General features: G+C 44.0%; 1 protein-coding gene across 2 annotated transcripts in view; it reads left to right on the top strand.

Moving 5' to 3' along the window:
- PRKCB (protein kinase C beta) overlaps positions 1-24,506 on the top strand; it is a 382,686-nt gene that overhangs the window by 300,528 nt on the left and 57,652 nt on the right. For both annotated transcript variants that reach the window (XM_023189314.1, XM_023189313.1), the window contains exon 10: positions 16,224-16,397. In XM_023189314.1, coding sequence (XP_023045082.1) covers positions 16,224-16,397 — 174 coding nt within the window. The remainder of the gene's footprint in view (positions 1-16,223; positions 16,398-24,506) is intronic.

The raw sequence follows: 24,506 nt of genomic DNA on the forward strand, positions 1-24,506 counted from the left end.
CTGAGTGTTTATATGCATTGCTCATTTAATCTTCACAATGGGTCTTGTGAGGTGGGTGCTGTTGTTAACTCCATTTTTAAATTTGTAGATAAAGAGACAGAGTCTCTATTTTGCAGATGAGGGCATAGAGGCTCAGAGAGGTGAGAAACTTGCAGTCCCGAAGCGGTGGAGACAGGTTCAAATCAGGGAGCCTGGCTGCTGAATGTGTTGCCACTCAGCTCCACAGTCCCCTTGCACCCAGTCCCCCGACTCCTGCTGTGCTGGAACCCCTTCTCTATTAGCAGTGGTCTGTAACTCCAACAACAAAGGGGGGCTGTGCTGACAAGGCAGATCAGATTATAAACAAGCTTTCTTCCGGCCACCTAATTGTTACCACGAATGACAGGCCTTTAAGTGTTTCATTTCACTGTCTTTCGGTAGAAGCCATCAATTATTAGTTTATTTTCCCAGCAACCATTTAAAAAAGAGTCAAATTAAACCTGCTTTTATTTTAACTATCCAGCTTTGTCAAATGTAATATATGATTCAAAGAAATTTGACTAAGCCATACATGTCACCAATGTTTGTTTTATTTATGTCTTTTTTTTGGCGTTTCTGTTCTTTTGTGAGTGTGAGTGGTGAGAACACTTATGATCTCCTCCCTTAGTATACTTCAAGTATATAACACAGTATTATTAACTCAATTACCATGCCATACCTTTTAAATTGCTAGTACTTATTTATCTTATAACTGAAAGTTTGTACTCTTTAATCAACATCTCCCCATTTTCTCTACTCCCAGCCCCTAGCAACTACCATTCTGCTCTGTTTCTTTAAGTTTGACTAGTTTAGATCCCACATATGTGAGATCATACAGTATTTGTCTTTTTTTTTCTTTTTTTTTTTTTTTTTTGAGACACAGTCTCGCTCTGTCTCCCAGGCTAGAGTACAATGGCACAGTCTCGGCTCACTGCAACCTCCGCCTCCCAGGCTCAAGCGATTCTCCTGCCTCAGCCTCCTGAGTAGCTGGGATTACAGGAATGCACCACTGTGCCCTGCCAAATTTTATATTTTTAGTAGAGATGGAGTTTCACCATGTTGACCAGGCTGGTCTCGAACCCCCGACCTGAGGTAATCCACCCGCCTCGGCCTCCCAAAGTGCTGGGATTACAGGCATGAGCCACCGTGCCTGGCCCCAGTATTTGTCTTTTGGTATCTGGCTTATTTTGCTTAGGATAAGGTGCTCCAAGTTCACAAACATTTATTTTAGCTCAAAAGAACCCTTCAGTTACTGGAATTGATCAATATCAATTCTACTGGTAAAAATCAATTATACTGGTATCAACAATTAGACTTGACACAGCCCAGAGTGTGGAAATAGTAGTTCTCTAGCATTTCTTATTACAACCCAATTAGACATTTCTTATTAAACCCAACCACGCATCTTCATTTAAACACAGGGGCCAGGTATTTCAGGTTTCAATCTCCTTGTTCCACTCCTCCCCTTTCCAGCAGTCACTGTGAGTCATCCCTTCTAGGGGTGTAGTGACATTTGCTTAACAATAGCAAGTCCACAGAAGCCAGAGATGACTGGGCTAAATGCACCTTCATTCTAAATTTCGTTTCACACTTCCACGGCTTTCTCGGCTAGTGGGCAAAAATTCTACTTGAGTAAATTTCAGGTGTGACATGGCCTCATTTTAAAAGGTTTAAATCTTAATGCAACCTGCCAATCTGACCTCTGAAATGAGAAATTAGCTTATCTATCACACAGATCCATGCTTTTATCATCTATAAAGAGACTTTTAAATACAGAAAACCTACGTAATAAATCAAGAAATAGTCAAGTTGTATCATCTAAGTTGATCTATATGCTGGATATCACTGCTCTTGTTTTCATCTGGCCAATGTGAAGACTGTATTCAAAAAGTGCTTCAGTCCTACCTACATGCACACTATTAATTCCCAAGCATCTTCTCTCCATTATATCACTTTCCAGTTTTTCCTGAGGTATGTCTTCACTTGGCAGAGTCTACCCAGTTGCCTTCTCCTAAACAGACTGTTAGAAGTCTGAAATCATTTTTAGACTGCTGGCTTCCTCTTTACTGCTAGAGGCAAGTGCATTTGATTCCTTCAAATCACATGACTTCACATCGGACTGATGTGGCCACTGTCAGATGTAACATTTAAACATATGTTTGTGTGGACATATGTGTTTGGAATATTTCATCCAAAGTCTGACGCCTAAGAATACACTTTGGAAAATCAGAATTAGGGCCTTCAAGATAAACTAGAATGTGATAGGACACCTTCATTTCTGGTCAAAGTTGGAAGTTTGGGAGAGCCTCAAAAGTGAAGAATTCACCAACAGCCATGGTGAATGCAGTGTACTGAGTTCTTGTAAGTACCCAGTGGGATCTTCTTGCCCTCTCTCCAGATAGAGCTGATTTCTCAAGAGGGGAACAATAGGGAAAGAGCTTTACACACACAGACTCAAATCAGCCTCCATGAATATTTGGAGGCTAGAATTTTTCAAAGATAGTTTGACAGGGAGAGGGGGTGGCTAGGGAATGGGTACTGCTGATTGGTTGGGGATGCAATCATAGGGGTGTGGAAAATGTCCTTATTCTCTGAATCCTCTTCTGGGTGGGGTCGCAGGACTGGTTTATGAGTTCACGTTGGGGTTGTGCAATAGTCAGAAAGGCAAAAGACCGAAAGACATCTCAAAAGGCTAATCTGTGATTCTACAACAGTGATGTTATCTGCGGGAGTAATTGGGAAACTTGCAAGTCTTGTTACCTCTGGAATAATGGCTGGTAATCCTTTATCAGGCTCCTTTCATCCTCCTCACTTGGCAGTCTTTCATTAGTTTTACAAAGGCAGTTTAGTTTGGGGGAAGGGCTGTTATCATGTAAACTATACACTAAATTTCTCCCAGAGTTAGCTTGGCCCAAGTCCAGAAATGACTAAGGGCAGTTTGGAGGTCAAAAGCAAGATGAGGGTTGGTTAGATCAGATCTCTTCCACTGTCATCATTTACTGTTATAATTTTTGCAAAGGCGGTTTCATTCTTTGCTATATGTTAAGCTGCTAACATGCCTTATGTCATGGAATCATCATCATGGCCCTATGAACTCTTATTAATGGACTCTTGTCTATATTTTACCCCAATATCCAACCTGTTGTGAGACCTCCTTTTTTTTTGTTGTTTGTTTGTTTGTTTTTGTTTTTTGTTTTTTGAGACAGAGTCTCCCTTTGTTGCCCAGGCTGGAGTGCAGAGATGGGATCTCGGGTCACTGCAACCTCCACCTCCTGGGTTCAAGCGATTCTCCTGCCTCAGCCTCCCAAGTAGCTGGGACTACAAGTGTGCACCAACATGCCTGGCTAATTTTTGTATTTTTTAGTAGAGACAGGGTTTCACCATGTTGGCCAGGCTGGTCTTGAACTCCTAGCCTCAAGTGATCTACCTGCCTCAGCCTCCCAAAGTGTTGGGATTACAGGCATGAGCCACTTTGCCCGGCCAAGACCTCCTGTTTGGAATGGCTTTCCCCTCCATTCCAGGCCTCTGGTTACCAAAGGTGAGGTAGCTTAAGCCCTTCAGTGCTTAATCCCTGGTCCTAGTGGAAGGAGGACTTTGGCAAATCCGCATGCTAGAAAAGATGAGTTTGGAAGGACCTGGAAACCAGGGTACATAGTTCCTTCTCCCTTGAGATTTTAGAAGTTGACAGACGGTTTGCTGGTTTTGTAGGGAGATCCTGTCTGCCACAGGGTATGTGGATTACCCAGGGAGGATCCTGGAGGTCATGTGCCCAGTACCACCTCTAAGCACAGACAGTATGACCTTGCCTTTCGCTCTGGGCTTTGTGTAAGGATCTCCCAGGACATAGATTTCATTGTGATATTCGTCGATTGCTCCAATTCACTTTCTGCCTTTCTGTTTCTTGCTTATGGAGAATGTGGGAAAGAATTCTGTATACATACCCACAGAAGGAGTTAGAACATCCTTCTTATCCTCCATAATTGTGCTTTCAAGTTAATAATTATGGCTTCCTTTTGAGGGAGAAACTATCATTATTCCCCTTTTATGGATTGGGGAACTGAGACTCAGAGAGGTTGAGTAACTCAGCCAAGAACACACAGCAAAGCATGTGACAGAGTCGGGATTTGAGCTCATGATTCCAAAGTCTGAACTTGTATCTTCCATGACTATAACTCTAATTAAATATAAGCTTCTGGATCACCAGACTCTGTCCATGCCGTAATCTCTTTCTTACATGGCAGAGATGGTCAGGATACCTGCCATGTGGTAATGATGTGGATGTGGAAGCTAACCACCATTTGATTAGCTTGTGTGCACCAAGCTGCACCAGTTTTCTCTCGAAATTCTGCTCCTGAGTGGGTGAGTGCCCCGGGAAGGTGGATGGAGTGTGCTCAGTTTTCCAGCCCCTGACCACCCTCATGGCCTCTAGCCAGCTTTCCTCTCTGTCCTCCCCCAGTGAGGGCCAGGCCTGCCACAGGCAGCCTCCCAATATTTAGAAGATTCCGATTTAATTGGTCTGGACTGTGGCCCAAGCATCGGCTTCTAAAACCTCCACAGGGAATTCTAATGTGCAGCAGGGAGAAACAGCAGCTCAGTGCAGCAGGCAAGGCACATCCACGGAAGGGCTGGGGGAAGGGAGGAGATCATATTTGCCTTAAAACTCGGAGTTGAGTTCCTCTGACCTACCCTCTGCAGGTCTTCAGGGGGACTAGGAAGAACCCATGGAGGGGATAGCCCCAGAGAGCAAGGGGATCCTCAACGAGATGGGATCTTAAGAGAGAGGGAGAGTACATTCCTTGCAATAGATCAGCACCCTGATCCTGTACCCAGCCTCATCCACAAACCTGCGCCCTAGTGCTGGGCGTGGGAGACAGAGCAGGGGTCACGTGGTCCCCCGGAGGCCTACAGTGTATACACATGAGCTGTAACCTGCTTGTCTATCCCTCCCCAAGTTGACCTCAGCTTATCTGATGCTCTTCTGCCAATTTAGTGTTTGGAGACCCTGTGAGCCCTAAAGTCCTCTTTCTCTTATTTTATTATTTTATTTCATTTATTTGTTTTGAGATAGAGTCTTGCTCTGTCACCCAGTCTGGAGTGCAGTGGCGCGATCTCGGCTCACTGCAACCTCCACCTCCTGGGTTCAAGCGAGTCTCCTGCCTCGGTCTCCCGAGTAGCTGGGATTACAGATGTGCACCACCATGCCTAGCTAATTTTTGTGTTTTTAGTAGAGACAGGGTTTCACCACGTTGGCCAGGCTGTTCTTGAACTCCTAACCTCAGATGATCCACCTGCCGTGGCCTCCAAGGTGCTGGGACTTACAGGCATGAGCCACCGTGCCCGGCCAAGATAGGTTCTTAAGATAGAGGGAGGGTATACTCCTTGCAACAGATGAGTACCCTGATCCTGTACCCAGCGTCATCCACAAGCCTGCTCCCTAGTAGGGGATGGGAGAGGGAGCTAGGGGTCGCGTGGTCTCCTGGAGGCCTACGGTATATACGCATGAGCTGCAACTTGCTTGTCTATCCCTCCCCAAGTTGACCTCAGCTCAGCACACCTTACTGATGCTCTTCTCCCAATTTAGCATGTGGGGACCTAAGAGCCCTAAAGGTCTCTTTCTCTATTTTAGATGCACCATCTGAATTCATCAAGTTGGAATCTTTTCCCAATCACTGTTTGTTAGTCAAGCTTGCAGACTCTGACAGTGCTAGATGTTTTGGTCTCTTCTCCCTTGCCTCCTCCTCCTCCTCCTTTTCTGATTCTGTTGTAGGGATGTTATTAAGAACACCATCCACAGCACAGCGTGTTCAAATATCCATGCAAAACATTTCGTTTAGACCTACGTTCTAGAAGCTTATTTTTCTCCTCAAAAAATGATTTTCGTTACAGAAAATATGAATTTTGTTATGTTTCATGTATTTCTGATCGCTTTGGTTTCCAGGAAGCAGAAAGAGAAAGTGGGAGAGAGAGAGAGAAAGAGGGTGAGAGAAAGAGAGAGACAGAGAAGAAAAGAGGGAGAGGAAAGAAAGAAAAGAGAGAGAACGAAGGAGAGACGGAGATGGCAAAGGAGGGAAAGAGAGAGTATGTATCTATAAGGTATATAAGCATACACATGTATTTACTACATTCTTTTCTTCTTTTTTTCCTTTTGAGACTGAGTCTCACTCTGTCACCCAGGCTGGAGTGCAGTGGCATGATGATCTCTTGGCTCACTGCAACCTCCACCTCCCAGGTTCAAGTGATTCTCCCGCCTCAGCCTCCCAAGTAACTGGGATTACAGGCATGTGCTATCATGCCCAGCTAATTTTATTGTATTTTTAGTAGAGGCAGGGTTTCACCATGTTGGCCAGGCTGGTCTCAAAATCCTGATCTCAACTGATCTGCCTGCCTTGGCCTCCCAAAGTGCCAGGCTTACAGGCATGAGCCCCCAGGCCCGGCCACTACATCCATTTTTAACTACCTGTGTTGAGGTATAATTTACAGAAGACTCATCTGTTTGTTTCACATAATCTTGAATGATCCCTCAAATTCTTTGTGAAATACCAGTTAGACAGAGCCGCATGTAAATTAAACAATGCTGACACCCAAGGAACTGAAGATCTTTAGTGACCTTGATCGAGGAGATTTTTAAAGCAACTTCTACTCATGAAATCCTTTCATTCATTGATTCAACAGATATGTATTGAGTGTCGACTGTGTGATAGATGTTGGGGACATGACAGTGGGCAGCTCAAATAAAATGCCTGCCCTTATGGAGCTTCCACTCTTGTGAGGGAGAAAAATAAACAGATATTAATATAATGCCCATATGGTAAGTGCTGTCAAAAAAAGCAAAGGAGGGGAAGGAGATGGAAAGTGACAATGGGGGCTACGAGTTTAGAGAATGTGGTAGGGAGGGTGTTGGTGACAGGGTCACATTGGAGTGTGACCTGAACAAGGTGAGGGAGCAAACTGTTGATTGTCCCTAGGGGAAGAGTTGTGCAGGCAGGAAAAGCAGAAGACAGGGATCTTGAGAGGTGAGATTGAGTCCCAAGTGCAGTAGGAGGACAGAGGAAAGCCTTGGGAAGGTGGAGTGACATGAACAGACTTGAGTTTCTAAAGCATCGTTCAGGTGTGTAGAGAATAGAATGGACCAGGTGCGGTGGCTCACGCCTGTAATCCAGCACTTCGGGAGGCCAAGGTGGGAGGATCTCCTGAGGCCAGGAGTTCCAGACCAGCTGTGGCACCAGAGTGATACCTAATGTCTACCAAAAAAGAGAGAAAAGGAGAATAGAATGTTTATGAGAGCTGGAAGAGGGGAAGCAGAAAACACGGCAAGAGACAACTGCCGGAAACCAGGCTCAGGATCAAGGTGGCTCAGATCAGCAAACTTAGTATATATTTTGAATGTAGAGCTGACAAATCTTGTGATTGTAGTGGATGAGAGATACGGAGAGAGGAACCAAGGGTGATTGGATTTGACTTTGGACTTGTGGCAAGTGTATGTTGAAGTTGAGCAGTTGAGAGGCAAGATCTTGGGTCCCTGGCTGTCTCTGCCCTTGCACACTGGTGTGGCCATTTGCACAGCTCCCTCAGGACAAAGCTCCTGGGCCAGTTGAAAACCGGAAGTTGGTACTTTGTACAAAGCTCACCATCATCCCCCTTTGTTGTTTGCTGAAAAGATGATGTTGATGATCACCATTGTAATGGGTAGAACTGTGTCCTCATAAACAATGTATGTTCAATTTCTAATGATGGTGGCCTCATTTGGACATAGGGTCTTTGCAGATATAAGCAAGTTAAGATGAGGTTACTCTGGATTAGGGTGGGCCTGAATCCAATGGCTGGTGTCCTCATAAGAAGAGGGCCATTTGGATACAGACAGAACACACAGGGAATAATGCCATGGGAAGACAGAGGCAGAGATTGGAGTGATATGCTTACAAGCCAGGGAGTGCCAAGGGTAGCTGGCAGCCAGCAGGACCTAGGAGGGAGGTGTGGATGGAACAGATCCTCCCTCAGAGTCTTCAGAAGGAACCAACCCTGCCAACACCTTGATTTGGGACTTCCAGCCTCCAGAACTCTGAAATAAATAATAAATAATAAATTCCTGTTGTGTGAAGTCACTCACGTTTTGGATCTTTCTTGTGGTCACCCTAGGAAACTAGTAGAACCACCAGGTATTAAGTATTTATAATTTGCCATGCACAGTGCTAAGTTAAGGTGTGGACTTAGATACTTTATCCCGTAAAACCCCCTCAGCAGCACCAAAAGCAAAGTATTGTTGCCATCTCCGTTTTATAAGATGAGGAGATTGAGGTTCAGAAAAAAGTGAATTTCTCAAGGTCGTACAGCTAGTATGTGGCAAAACTTGGACACATACCAGGTTTTCTAACTCTAAAAATCCATGCCCTAACCATTATGCAACGCTGGGCCACAGTCAGGGGCCGAGATTCTAGGCACGCTTTGCCATTGGGATTTGCCGGTAAAGTTCATCACCACAAACTTTCCAGCCAGGAATCCCTGGGCTACATTCCTCTGTTTTATTTGCTGTCATCAAAGTTCTGCTATTTATCACATCTCTCCCAGAAGATTCTTGAGGAACAGATGTGGCTTGGAATTTGATAAGAACGTCACTTCAACACATCCTTTCAGTCTGTTTGGAATCCTCACCCTGGAGAGAGAGGGACAGCTGAAGCAACAGCCCACGCCCTCTATGTTGGTATTAAAGTTTCTGGAAGCTCCAGAAACTGCTTGAGACAATTAATAAGAGATCACTTCCATTTAAAGGAACATTTTAGAATGTGGGCATCACCAGGGCCAGGGCAATGGCTACTTTTCTGCTCTTTTCCTCTCCCACGGCAAAACTTCACAGCATATGTGGAGGCAGAAAGATCTGCCCAAGCCACTTGATGGAAGCAGGGCCATGTTTGTCCTGTTTACTGGGCACATCACCAGTGCCTAGCATCATGCCTAGAACAAAATTCCCAATAGAGCTTGTAGACCCGATGGAAGAACTGGAATCGTGACTGCAGCATGAATGCACACCAAGCTCATCTCGCCAAGCAAATGTTAGTGGTTGTATAAGAAACAGAAAAAGGAAATGACTGTTCTGTCTGTGGCCATGTGCAAGGTGGATAGGAAAAGAGGAATAGGACCAGGATCTAAAACTGAATTTTAAAAATTCTAGCAATAATTTGCTCACCACTGAACACTTGGCACTTAGGGCTTGATGATGGAGTGTGTTTAAGGGCATGGATTTAGGGGACAGGTGACTAGGTGTCACTTCCTAGTGGAATACGGACGAGTCACCTAGCTTTGCTAAACCCTCCATTCTTCATCTGTAAAATGAGGATAGCAGCAGTTTCCACCCTACATATTTACTGTGGTAATTAATAAGATAATGCATATTGGAAGTAATCAATGGACATGGTTATTGTTATAAAGTCCAAACTAGTCCCAACATTGCCCTTTTTTCCTTTGGCACAAACACTTGGCCTTTGAGTATCACAAATTCTTTGTTCAGCCACCCTACTTGGTGGCTGGATCTCTCTGATTCTATTAGAGACAATTATCTGCTACATCTCACAGAGATGCGAGTCAGCATCTGCAATTTGATTTCTGAAGCCCAAGTGCTCATATCCTTATAGGAATCGTAGGCCAAGGTTTGTAGATCCAGATCGTTTAATCCTAAGGGAGCACCGTTCTTTTCCCTTTGGCTGAAATATGCCTCCTGTACCCCTGCCTTGCTAGTCCTATTGATATCATCACTTCCCCAAGAGCATCTTTTGCTGACCCACTCAGTGAGGGTAAGTCTTCCATTTAAACACTCCAAGAACAATGTGTACTTCTGTTTCAGGGGTCTCATTATGATTGATGTTAGGTGGTTATTTGTACAGGAGTGTAAGCTTCATGAGGGCAGGAACCTTGTCATTCTAAATTCCCAGTGCCTATCTCAGTGTCTGACACATCCTAGATCCTTAATTAATATTGACTGAATGAACTGTCTAGCCTTCTAGGTGCTGGATAAGACTAGGAAAGTTGATGCATTTGGAAGGCACGATGAATTCCATCTCTGTCGCCCCTCTCAATTGAAGCTTTAAACAATATTGTTATTATTGATTGAAGAGCATGCATAACCAAACCCAAGGTGACAGGGACCACAGCTGACCAAGCTGGGTTGTAAATTAAACTGCAGCCATTTTTGATCATGGGTTACTCTTCTTTCCCCTGATCCTTCTTGAAACACTTATTCTAAAACGAGGGTCAGCAGACTATTAGAGCCTAGGCTACTACTTATTTTTGTAAATAAAATTTTATTAGACCACAGCCACACTCATTCACTTGATCCAGACCGCCCTGCAAAGCCTATAATATTTCCTGTTTGGCCCTTTGTAGAGAAAGAGGGAATTTGATAAATCTGTTCTAGTTATCTATTGCTATATAGCAAATCATCCCCAAACATACAGGCTTAAAACATCAGCCACCCTATATTATCTGTCACGGTTTCTGTGGGTCAGGAGATTGGGAATGACCACTGATTGGTTGTGGCTTGAGATTTTTCATGCAATGGCTGGAGCACCTAGTCATGAAGCTTATCATGTAGTACCAGGGTTTCTTCATGGGGTCTTGTGCCCTGGTCTAGCATGGTGGTCTTGGGGTCGAAAGGAAAGAAACTGACAGAAGCTACAGCCTCAGAAGTCATGGAGGGTCTCTTGACCACATTCTATTCATTAAGGCAGCCACAGTGCCTGCCCGGGTTCAAGGGAGAAGGCGGAGACTCTGGCTCTGATTGGAGGAGTATCAAATATTTGTAGATGTGTTTTAAAACCTCTATAAAGTATCACTTCCTTCGTGCTATGGGGACAGCTCTCAAAATGTAACTCCAAGAGAGGGCAGAGAGATTTATATCGAAAACGAAAGCTTGATTAGAATAGTAAGAAGAAAAGGAAAGTTTTGTCTCATCCTATTAATGATTGCTGAGAAAGTGTTAGGAAAGTCAGGATGGAAGGATTCTGTCAGCTTTACATATTGACATCTCCTAGCCACCTTTTTAAATGGATCAATTTTGATACTATCTGGTGATTATAATCAAGATAGGAAAAACATATTTATTAAAATGCAGACTCCCAGGTCACAGCCCAGAGCTCCTGAAAGAGAGGGAGTGCTTGGAATCTATATTGTAAGCAAAGACCCTCAGGTGATTCTGACATAGGCAGGAGGCACAGTACTTTATAAAGAGTGGAATTTGCCTTGTTAAAGGTCACATACTGACCTGATGCTACTTGGCTTCATGTATTCTAGTTATTATTAAGAATTTAAGCTACCTATGTAATAATTTTGTCTTAGGGATCTCTAAGATACATAATCCATTCAAAGTAATATAAATAAAAATAACTTTATTAGAGAGATATAAAGGTTTCTAACAGAAAACGGCTAAGCCTCATGACAGGTTGGAAACTGAAAGCAAGGCCTCTGCTTGTTCTCTTACCTTCTTTGTTTTTTTTTCCCCTCTGCCTCAAACATCTATTTTGTTCCTCTTTGCCTGCACAGTGGTAGAAAAGGACCACGCTAGGCCGGGTGTGGTGGCTCGTGCCTGTAGTCCCAGCAGTTTGGGAGACCTAGATGGGTGGATTGCTAAAGGTCTGGAGTTTGAGAACAGCTTGGGCAACATGGTGAAACCCCATTTCTACTAAAAATACAAAAATTAACCGGGTGTGGTGATGGAAGCCTGTAATTCCAGCTACTTGGGAGGCTGAGGCAAGAGAGTTGCTTGAACTCGGGAGGAGGTGAGCCAAGATCATGCCACTGCACTCCAGCCTGGGCAACAGAGTGAGAATCTGTCTCAAAAACAAAAAACAGAAAACAAAAAACAAAAAACAAGTCAAAACAAAAAGAAAAAGAAAAGGACCGCTCTAGGAAGATCTGTGTATTCTCTGTTGAAGGACCCAGGACTGACTCTTTGGAGTACCCTAATTCAAATTCTTAGGAGGGGGAATCCGATTGGCTTGGCTCAGGTTGAGGAACTTACCTCTGATCCAATCAGCTGTGGCCAGCTGTATCCACTGCCCAATCAGAAGGTTCTTCTAATAACAAAGTTGGAAGAAGTGAAAGGCATGCTAGGGTTTTCATTTCCCAATTAAACTGTAGTCATTTTTTATCACGTGGTTTCTCTTATTTTCCCTGATCCTTCTTGAAACACTTGTTCTAAAACGAGGGTCAGCAAACTGTTGGAGCCCAGGCTACTGCTTATTTTTGTAAATAAAGTTTTATTAGACAACGGCCACACTCATTCACTTGATCCAGACAGTCCCGCAAAGCCTATAATATTTCCTGTTTGGCCCTTTATAGAAAAAGTTTCCTGGCTCCTGCTCTAGAATTCAGTTTGCTTCTATTTCTAAATTTTTGCTGTGCTTTTTGCATGTCAGTTCTGTTTTCCTTTAATCAGTATAGGGCACGTTGTTGAGGACAGGGCAAGACACTGGGAATCTTCACACATCCCTGTTTATTGATTTTTAAAACTATCTGTACAAATGCAATAGTATTTCCTAAGATGCAGAGCACATAGCACTGCTGATTTGCAAGATTTCAAGTGCTACTTGAGATTGTTTTAGGTGCTATGTAGTTGTGCTATTAAATAAAATTAAACCACATTATGATAAGGTTATTTTCTGTGCTTTCTTTTACTGTTTCTAATTACTTGAACAAGAAAATCTCATTTGATGGCAATATGCTCTCTAACAACTTTCTAATATAATTTTTTCCTTTAACAAGGAGAAGACACAAAGCCTGACTCAGAACCTTCAGCAGCCAGCAGTATATAGCTAGAATTTACTGGCACTGCTTTGCTTTTATTTATTTTTATGCTTATCTTCCATTTATGACTTGTGATACTGGCTTGCCATTAATAGTGGTGATATAAGTTTCCTTTTCAAATTTAGTTAAGTTGAAATGTGACTAGATTTTTAAAATGCTAAGCAAATAACAGTTTAGGTGGCAGGAAGAAATGTGAAAAAAGGGATATGAATGATTGAAGTGTGGAAAAGCCTGAGCTACAGTAACTGACATAGTTACGAAGCAGCCCTGGTGCCCAGAGGAGGGAGTGGTGGATTTGGTCTAAATGGAACCTCCAGATTAGAGGAGGAGATAACAGCCCAGTGGAATCTCAGATTTTCAAAGCAGTGCAAGAGCATGGAAGGACGTCATAGACAGTGGGAGTCAAATGTTCAAAGGAAAAGAAAGAACAGGATGTGGTCATGGAATTGTTTGGCTTTCAAGAGCCACTGAAGGGCTTTCAGCATTCAAGTGGCACAGTCAGAGCTGCATTTTCAGAACAATCATTAGCTGAAGCAAGTTAATGTCCCTGACCCTCAGTGTGTTTATCTACGAAATGGGGGTAATTGACACAGATGTAGGATGTCCACCGCTGTCCCTGATGAAGGGGGAAGTTCCCAGCCATTCTGCCCTGTCTGTCTTCCATGTGGAAGGCTAAGAGGTCCTATCATGACTGTATCTGCACTGAAGGTGTCTAGGGCTCCTCATTCTCTTGGTTGGGGAAGTGGGAGGTAGTTGCAGATATTCAGGATTGTTGAATGGTGCCTTGAGCGGTGGTGATGGGTCAGGAAAGATGTATTATTCTGTTTTCATGCTGCTGATAAAAACATACCCAAGTCTGGGTAATTTATAAAAAAGAGGTTTAATGGACCCACAGTTCCATGTACCTGGGGAGGCCTCATAATCATGGTGGAAAGCTAAAGGCACGTCTTACATGGTAGCAGACAAGAGACAATGAGAACCAAGAGAAAGGGGAAACCCCTTATAAAATCCTCCGATCTTGTGAGACTTATTCACTACCACTAGAACAGTATGCAGGAAACCACTCCCATGATTCAATTATCTCCCACCAGTTCCCTCCCACAACAAGTGGGAATTATGGGAGCTACAATTCAAGATGAGATTTAGGTGGGGACACAGCCAGACCACATCAGAGGGTGTCCACTGTCAAGGACAGCTCAGCAGCAAGCCCTTCCTACTGGGCTCTGGAGTTTCTCAGCTGAAAACTCTTCTGATCCCTCTGCTCATTTGTCTTCCAGCTAAGTCACCTCCCTGACCCCTCCCTGCACTTGTCCTGGCCCCAGCTCTCTCTCAAATCCAAGAGCAGGAAGTCCCTGTCTCCATCTGACTCTACATCTTAGGAAAGTGACTCCCTTGAGTCGTTGTTTCTGTGTTAGTAAGCATTGAGGAAGGAAAATACAGCCCTTGGGTACCAGAGAGAGAACGGAGGGTGGCAGGAAATAAACTGAAGATGCCCATCCTAGCACTCGGAGCCCTGTCTTGCCATGCATGTAAACAAATGGGTCTGCAGGAGCCACTCAGACTGGCAACTCTTCTTTTTTATTGTGGTGCTGGAGAAGAAAGAGGTTAATAGGAGTTCTCTTGCTGTGGAAGTGTGTGACAGGGACCCTTTTCCTAAAGTGTCCCAAATCCCTGGGTCTGCATGGCCTTTGCCACTCTGGCTGTGATGAGAGAGAAGATGGTGAGGACAGGAGATGGGAATGCTGTGAGTTGGCAAACTCAGCCCAGAAGCTTCAGTGCATGGATGCATGATCTGGAAGCTTCTGTGCATGAGTTTAGCCAGACCTTTTGGTGCTGGGATAAGAGCTGGGTGGGGCGTGCAGAGGTGCCTTCCTGCTGCTAAGCTTGTTGTGTGTCACCCCTTCTAGCCTCAGGTCTCTGTTGTATCCTCTGGTCCTCCAGCTGAGTTGGGTGTAGCATCTAATTTCCTAGATCACCTGAACTCTGGCCCTAATTGGTTCCCTTACCCTCCTGAGCCTTGATTTCCTGCAGTATGGGATTCACAGTGGTTCCTACTTCCTAGGATCTTATGCAATACAAATGAATAACAACAAGTGAAAACTTGGAATTGTTTGGTCTGTAGAAAAGTGCTCAAAAAATGTAGTGGTGATTAATATTATTGCCTACAAAATATCTGACACAGTGTATGCAGTGTATACTTCAGTCTGATTGTTTCTTCCTCCAGAAAGCCTTCCTAGAAGCCCCCAAACGAGGTTAGGATTCTTCATAATGTGGTTCTGCCTTGTGCTTCCTATAAGGCTTCTTGAGAGAACCCTGCTGGTCATTGTTCTCTCTGGCACAATCAAAACCAAAGAATGTTCAAAGAATGTTCCTCCTGGTTGGAGGAGTGGGAGAAGGGGTGACACGTGGAAAATACTGATGTGTCTGTGAGCGACACCAGTTAACCGACCCGGAATATGACCACAGCACAGCTCATAGAAGGAAGCCCCAAGACAACAGGAGAGGCTGTTAAAATATTAAATTAATCATCTCTGTAATTAATTTGCAAAATCTTTCTTCCTCTCTGGAGTTAAGGGTCAGAGAATGTGCTTGTTTGTTTATTACTGTATCCCCAGTGCTTAGCAGGTTCTTAGTGAACATTAAATACTTGAATTAATAAAGGAACAAGTGTCCTAATTGTAGTTTTGTCAGTCATTCGCTCATTCCCTCGTTCAACAAATGTTTATTGAACATGTACTATGAGCCAGGAGCTATTGCAGGCTCTTGGGTTACACCAGTAAACCAAACCAGCAAAGATACTTGCCTTCATGGGACTTACCTTCTAGCTAGGCACTGATACATTGCCTCTTACCCCAGAGGGATCAATATACAATCATCTCCCCTGGAACCATCCTCTCTTGATTGAGTTCAGCTATTCAAAGTGTGAGGTCAGGACTGGATGCAGAGTCAGCCCTGTAATCTTAGCACTTTGGGAAGCTGGGGCAGATGGATTGCTTGAGGCCAGGATACCAGCCTGGGCAACATAGTAAGACCTTGTCTCTACAAAAAATAAAAAACAAAAAAATTAGCTGGGCATGGTGGCACTTACCTGTAGCCCTAGCTACTTGGGAGGCTGAGGCAGGAGGATCGCTGAGTCCAGGAGTTCGAGTCTGCAGTGAGCTATGATCATGTAACTACCATCTAGGCTACAGTGTGTCATGATCGTACTACTGCAGTCTAGGTTGGGTGGCAGAGCAAGACCCTGTGTCTGAAAACATAAAAGTGTGAAGTCAATGGAAAACATTATCTGTTGTTTCAGAATCAACAGAGGGCACTTATACAAAGCTAAGTGTGGCTACAAATGAACACCAGCTGCTCATAACTGGCCCCCAGACTCCTTCCAACTGCCCTGACATGCTTGTTCTCTTTCCCAGGTCATGCTTTCAGAACGAAAAGGCACAGATGAGCTCTATGCTGTGAAGATCCTGAAGAAGGATGTCGTGATCCAAGATGATGACGTGGAGTGCACTATGGTGGAGAAGCGGGTGCTGGCCCTGCCCGGGAAGCCGCCCTTCCTGACCCAGCTCCACTCCTGCTTCCAGACCATGGTAACTTGTCCCATGGCCCTGGGTATTCCACCTCCAGGGCTTCACTAGGCTTTGGCCAAAGCTATCTTAGCAGCACCCACCACAGAGATACCTGTACCCTTCCCTTTCTAGACACAGAAAGATGTAAGGCCTAGGAAAGTCAGCTGAGAGTTCTGAGGTTGCTACTGAGAAACACTCCTCCCTGAGGCAGGTGCTGTCTCAACTCAGATAAAGGAACTCAAGCAATTGGTTTTATAATCAACAGAGCAGGGCCTTTCTCTGACAGCAAGGGGTGACTTGGGGACAGGAGCTGGGTGAAAAGGTTCACAGCTTGTGGCTCTAGATGGTTCCATTCAGCCCTCCAGCCCTTTGGATAAATGCACGAGTACATCTCTGCAGGTTGCCAGAGGCCTTTGCATGGGCCTTGTTTGGAGGGAGGATGTCACCTGAGAACACAGCCCTCGAGGACTCTCAGGGAAGGTACACAGTGTCCTGGGAAGGAGCTAGTGAACTCAGAGCCATAGCTGCCAAGGTGAGAAGGGAGCTTTTGTCCATTTTCTGCTCTTGACTGTGATTTCAACCATATCTGCAAGAGCAAGAGTCCCTGCTTTAAGTAACGTCCTACCTTTTCCCTGTTCAAATTAGACCTTGGTTTCCATACCCAAGGACAGAGAGGTCAGAGCCCAAATGCGAAGGGGTACAAAGTTAATTGATGCCTTTTAGGCTTCTCAGGGCCAATGGCCTGGTGGCTTAAGATGTTTTGGGGACTTTTCAAGATTAATTTTGATCTATCCACTTCTCAACTTACCGAGTAGAGTGACTGATTTTAGAGCCCAACCCATATATGAGATGGGACACTACAGCACTTTGCATCTAATTTGATGTCTTTCATGATTTCCCTCTCTCTTTAATTCTTTTCTTTTATCTGTTCTATTATCTGCTGAAGATATCCTAGGCTGTGTGACCTGTCGCATTTTCACGGTCTGGGTTTCACTGACGAGAGAGGCTTGGGGCACCTCAGCACGTTTCCTCTGTCTTCTGTATTTTGCACAATTGGCAGCTGGTTCTGGACGCTTGATCAGACTCAGCTAGGATCTCTTTGGCAAGACCATAGATGTGGCCTGTTCTTTCATCTGAAGGCGTATAATGGCTGGTTGTCTCTCATAGTGACGTTGGCAGCGACTGATGCTTGGTGCCTAGATCTGTTCATTCATTAGGGATTGTAAAATGGTGATGTCCTAATTCTATCATTTATTTTTCATTTACTAGTGAGAATGCCTTTATAAAGAAGGGCCTCCCTTCACCTATTCCTTGATTCCCTGGCGGTATAGTTCATGTGAAAAAGGCAGGATAAATGCTTGATTCTTTCTCTTTATTTAATAGTTACCAAGATAATAAATAGGTCCACTATTGTGCTCCAAGGATGGCTAAAGTTGGCTTTTTTTTTTTTTTTTTTTCTAGATGGGTTCTGGCTCTGTCTCCCCAGCTAGAGTGCAGTGGCATGATCACGGCTCACTGCAGCCTCGATCTCCCATGCTCAAGTGATCTTCCCACCTCAACCTCCCTAGTAGCTAGGACTAAAGGCACACACCACCATGCCCAGCTAATTTTTGTACTTTTAGTAGAGACCAGGTTTCACCATGTTGCCCAGACTGGTCTTGAACTCCTGGACTCAAGTGATTCACCTGCTTCAGCCTCCCAAAGTGCTGGGATTGCAGGCATGAGTCACCATGCCCGGCCAAAGTTGGCTTTTAAAATAAACTGCTTTGAGTGGAAGAAGAGAGACAATAGAAAGAAAAATATTAAGTGAATGATAATTTACATCATGCAATGGAGACTTGGCAATGATCAGGAAAGGAGTACACCTAACCTTGCTAGTCCAAATCTCTAGTCTTACCATGGGGATTTAAGGGCCTAAAGGTGTTCAAGTGGTGATAGAGAGAGGGCTGGGATTTAAACCTCTAGGCTCCCCTACTCCCCTACCTTCTGCCTTTTCCATTGGTTATCCCCAAATGGATTCACTGACATCATCAGGCAAAGGACAGTCTCTGTGCAGTAAATCAACTAAGAAAGGGACCTTGATCCTAGCAAAGAGGCTGAGCAGCAGCAGTTTTCCATTTCAGTTAAATATGTTGAGAGAGGGAGAAATTAATCATGGGTGACTAATGTTCATTGCGGTATATTTGTTTGTGATTTATTGATTTAAAAGTGATTAGAGTAGATTTGAGATAATTCTTTTAATATTGAACCATCTCACTCACCTGTATTGCAATATGCTTTCTGGAATTAGAGAGTAGGGTCTGGGTGTACATAGAAATTTTGCAGAACTGTGGGTCCCCTCCAGGGATTGTCATGTGCCAGGGAAGAGAGACTGAGAACCATGAGAGCCTAGAACACAAGAGCTCAGTGGGTTTGGATCTTGCATGGTGACATGATTTGGCTGTGTCCCCACCCAAATCTCATCTTGAATTGTAGTTCCTGTAATCCCCATGTGTCATGGGAGGGACCCAGTGGGAGGTAATTGAATCGTGGGGACGGTTACCTCCACGCTGTTTTCATGATAGTGAGTGAATTCTCACGAGATCTGATGGTTTTATGAGGGACTTTTACCCCACTTCACTCTGCACTTCTCCTTGCTGCTGCCATGTGAAGAAAGACACGTTTGCTTCCCCTTCTGCCATGATTGTAAGTTTCCTGAGGCCTCTCTAGCCATGCTGAACTCTGAGTCAATTAAACCCCTTTCCTTTATAAATTACCCAGTCTCAAGTATGTCTAATGGACTAATGAGAATGGACTAATGCACATGGGAATGAAGACCTCCCCATGTTGGAGACCAATGCAGAATCTCCCCATCTGGCAAAGCCAAGGATGGCACAGATTGCTTTCTCAGTCGTTGAGGGTCAGATGAAGTCGTTAATCTGTCTCTAGGCACTGTATCGATTGAAAGAAAAAAGTGCTTGCGGAGATGCACTCACTGCAAGCAAGAGACCCTGGGATGCCAAGTGCAGTTGCCTGAGGGAAGAGCAGATCCCCTTCCATCTCACCTGCACTCTGCTCATATGCTCATTGAGTGAAATGCTCCAATTTAAATTATTTTTTCTCACTTTTTTTTGGGCTAAGCACATATATTTTAATGTTGCATAAATTAAATGTATTTTCAAAGACTTATAATAATGCCTACTATATGTGAGGCACAAGGCAAACAATTTTAAGTCTCATGACAACTTAGATAGGTTCTGTCATCATTCCCATTGTGTAGACCGGGGGACTGAGGCCACACAGCTAGTGCATTTCAGGACCAGGATTTGAACCCAGGCAGTCTGGCTTTAAAGAGTTTTGCATTTAACTGCTATGCTCTGAGATCTTTTTTTAAAAAGTTATATATATATATGTATGTGTGTATGTATGTGTATTATATGTATATGAGTAAGTATATGTATTTTTAGAGACAGGGTCTTGCTCTGTGGCCCAGGTTTGAGTACAGTGGAACAATCACAGCTCACTGCAGCCTTGGATTCCTGGGCTGAATAGATCCTCCTGCCTCAGCCTCCCTAGTAGCTAGGACTACAGGCATGCACCACCATGCCCAGTTAATATTTAAAAATATTTTGTAGAAACAGGGTCTTGCTATGTTACCTAGGCTGGTCTCAAACTCCTATGCTCAAGCAATCCTCCTACCTTGGCCTCCCAAAGTGCTGGGATTACAAGTATGAGCCACCACGCCATCCTGAGGTCTTTTGAGTGTGGATCACCCAAAGACCACTCCACCCGACACCCCTGGGTTGGAATCCCTCCTGCAGGCCTCCTGTCTCCAGGCTCCACCAGGAGCCTGTGCTCTAATGTAGCCACAGTCACCTCTCACCTGTTTAGTGAAGCCACAGTATCTCCACCTCTTAGCTTGTCTATCTCTGCATGAAACTTGACGTTCCATCTGAGCCTCTACCATGCATGGGTCTTCAACAACGTTGCTTCATTCCACAAAAATCTTAACAATGAAAGTGCTTATCTACTGTCCCATTTTGCAGGTGAAAGGATTGAGGATCAGGGCTGCATGGTAGTTCTTCCTCAACACAGCACTGGGTCATTGGCTCATTGAGCTCAGAGCCCAAGCTTTTGTTAGTACATCATGTTGAGTTACCACCAAAATGGCCGTGACAATGATGATACAAACAAGAACAAAAAGCAGCAGCTAACTGTAATAGGTTGAGCACTCTACTCAGCACTTTAGCTGTGTTATCGCATTTTATCCTCCTGACACCTTTATTGGAAGGGTACTATTGCTGACTTTAATTTACAGACAAGAATGCTGACATTCAGAGAAGTTAAGTAACTCATGCACCGTCACACAGCTGCTAAGTAGTGGAGCTAAGATTTGCTCTTCAAGACTCTAGAACCCCAAACCTGGAAGCCTTTGCTAACCTACCTGTGCCTTAACTTCACATTCTTGGTTTTGGTTTATGGAGTATTTTCACTTTACAGCCAGGCACAGTGGCTCACGCCTGTAACCCCAGCACTTCAGGAGGTGTAGGCAAGTGGATTGCTTGAACCCAGGAGGTCAAGACCATCCTGGGCAATATGGCAAAATCCCATCTCTACAGAAAATTAGCTGGGAGTGGTGCATGTACCTGTAGTCCCAGCTACCCAGGAGGCTGAGGTGGGAGGATCAACTGAGCCTGGGAGGTCAAGGCTGCAGTGAGCCGTGATTGCATCACTGCACTCCAGCCTGAGCTACAGACTGATAAATAAAATATAAAACATTTTTAATTTTACGATCACATCTAATCTTCACAAAAACACTGTAAGTACTATGGTCCACATTTCTACTCAATGGAAACTGACCCCCAGAAAGATGAAATGGCCCAAGTTCCACAATTGGTAAGTGGCAACTCCAGGGCTTGAGCTCAGGTTTTCTAATAGACTTTTGGGTGTTTTTTTTTCCTACTCTAAAAGAGTCACCTCACTTATCCTACAGGGATATTACAAGGGTTAGGTAAGATTTTATCCATGGTAATGATTATTAAAATTTAGGGAGCACTGCATATACATGAGGCAAACCATCGTTATTATGGCTAACGTGAGCAGGAAGGTGACACCTCTTTCTGGGGATGTCCTCGAAAATGGTCATCTGGCTCCCACTCATTTTCTAGCATTGCATGGCCTGAATCTGCAGAGCAGGGTTTCAGAGGAGGCAGTGGAGCTGGAATAGGCGGTATCCGTAAAAGAGCATTACTGCCTGTATACAGAGAGTACTAATGCTTACTGATTATTTCAACAAAGACTTATTCATTGAAATAATTGTATCAGGCCCCAAAACATGATGAGGTACGAAACAGATAAAGTCCCTGTTCCTTTGGAATTTACATTCTCTTTGGGGAGACTGATAATAAACTATAATAATGACACAAAGTCAAGAGGATGGAGATGGATGGATTGGGGCAGAAAGATGCTATTTTTGATAGGATCATCAAGGAAGGTCTCTCTGATAAGGATGACATTTGAGCAGAGACCGGGGCGAGCAAGGGAGCGGGGCGGCTATCTGGGGGCAGAGTGTTCCAGGGAGCAGGAAGAGTGCGTGTGAATGCCCGCGGCGTGATCATGCTCCGCCTGTTTGAGGAACGGCGAGGAGGCCGGTGTCGCCCCGGTGGATTGTCATTTTGTATTTTGTGACCCAGAATTCTTTTTGAATCAGCTACCTTTTAAAAAAGAGACAAATCCAATATAACATGCCGTAAATTTGATGTTTTTCTTGCTAGAGACTTCGAATTTTGAAGATAAAAGATTCTTAATAGACTTTTAAAAAATCTCAAAAGTGGTCAAAATACTGGATAAAAGTGAAGGAGACAACCAGCAATATACAAAACCATTTTTAAAAGATCAATTTTAAAATGATGCAAATTCGATTTTTAAAAACTTATTTAAAAAAGCAAAGTTACATCAGAAATATTCTTATATTGGAATAAAAATATATTTCAAACATATGCACGGCACGGTGTTAACAGAAAATGTAGGGTATTAAATCCTATTCAAGATATTATTTTAAGTGTGTTAAAATTGAATATTCACATGGAAAAGAATCAGAAGGGAGCATAAACAAATCAAAATATTAATTTGATTTAGGGAGGGGTCTGTGGGTAAGTGCCTTCTTTTGAACTTACGTCATTTCAGAAGTAGTTATAATATAGCCGTTTAAGTTTTTTTTAATGTACCACAAGATGGCAAAGTTAATACCCAAATAGATGCAAAAGCTCCCAGAAGGGGGTTTCGTTTTCAGAGATTTGCTCATTGGATGGTTTAGGCAAACTGTCCTAGAAGCACAAAGGGATAATAAGCCTGTACTCCACAGTCAGGTGAATCTGGATCTGTGATTACTTGCTAGATGACCTCTAAGAAGTCACTTAACAGCTCTGAATATGGGTTTCATCATCTTTAAAGTGGCCATAATCAGGGAGGATTAAAAGAGATGGTGAATAAATATAATAAACATGAAATGGAGGTTGCCGGCATTATTAGAGCTGGGCTGGAGGTGCACCTTGCTGCATAGGCACAAAAGAATTATGTTTCTTCCAGTTCTTTTGCAGTTTTTCTCAGGGACAATTGTCAGCCCGGCACATTCATGCAATTTCCCAACTGCCAGTGGGCACAGGCAGTTAAGTTTCTTCAGCAAAACATCTATTTTAACTGTTTTCTTTTCAATTGAACATATGCACCTCTTTTTTTTTTTTAAATAGAATTAGATTTTATGAGTCACTGAAGGACAGAAGTTACTTCCTCCCCAAATTTGCTGCCATGGCCCAGCAATAACTCAGTTGCAAGGCATGCTGGGAGGAATGTCAATTCAGAATGCAAGAGAGGACAGGGAGGGGGTGAGGATGATTCCCACTTGTAGAGTGGACCCCTGATGGCCCAAGAATGAGCCCCAAGAATATCCCAGGGGTCCTGGTAACTTGGGCTTGGCTCTGGGCTGGCAGCAGTACCCAAGGATATCGTTGGACTTAAGAGCATTGCTGCAGGTGGCTCTGGCTGTTGTCTCAGTCAGCAATGATCGAGTTGTAAAAAACAGAACACCCCTTCCCCTGCTCCCCACCAAACTATCTCCAATAGCTCCAAAAAACAGAGAAGACTTTGTGTTTTTTGTGTGTGTTTTTGTTTGTTTGTTTGTTTGTTTGGGACAGGATCTCCCTTTGTCACCCAGGCTGGAGTGCAGTGGTATAATCATGGCTTACTCAGCCTGGACCTCCTGGGCTCAAGTGATCCCCCTGCCTCGACCTCCCGAGTAGCTGGGACCACAGGCATGCACCACTATGCCAGGCTAATTTTTTAAAATTTTTTTGTAGAGAAGGGGTTAAGACCTATGTTGCCCAGGCTGGTCTCAAACTCCTAGGCTCAAGTAGTCCCCCTACCTCAGCCTCCCAAAGTGTTGGGATTATAGGCATGAGCCACCGTGCCCAGCCTGGAGAGGACTGTTGATGAGAAATTAGTTAATGGGTGCAATGTACCTTATTCAGGTGATAGGTGCCATAAAAGCCCTGACTTGACCGCTGTGCAATCTATGCAGGTAACCAAAAAAAGAGGATTTTATTGGAAAGAAACCACCCAAAGACAAAGGTGTACTTGGGCCTCATGAGGAGCTAGAATCTATAATCCTAAAGCAGTCTAGAATAAATTTCTGGGTTTCTTTGTCCTTGCTTTCTTTGTTTCTCCCTGCTCCTGGTAAACATGACTTTGTTAGCTCCTTGCAGTTTGCCTATCTGGCAAATTCCCTGCATTTCAAATCATAGTCATGGGAAAGACAATCTGGTTGGTTCAGCTTGGGTCAGGTGTTTATTCCTGGCCCAATCAGCTGGCAATTGGCTACTACTAACTCACTAGGAACCTTTTAAAAGGGGTTGTATCTACAGGGAGGGAATAATTGGTGTTCATGCCAGGTGAGAGGCGCCATCTTGAGTCCAAGGAGACTAACTGGATTGAAACAGGACATAATTATAGCTTAGTGGTACAAACATGGCGTCATTGCCTCCCAGGAGAGGAAACTGGTGAGAGCTTGGCAGGTGTTAGGGCTTTAGCCAACTAAAGCCATCCAAGGATCTTGAGTGCAGGAAATGAATCAGAAATGCAACCCAGGCAAATAGA

This window comes from Piliocolobus tephrosceles, chromosome 17 (assembly GCF_002776525.5).
Source record: "Piliocolobus tephrosceles isolate RC106 chromosome 17, ASM277652v3, whole genome shotgun sequence".
Lineage (NCBI taxonomy): Eukaryota > Metazoa > Chordata > Mammalia > Primates > Cercopithecidae > Piliocolobus > Piliocolobus tephrosceles.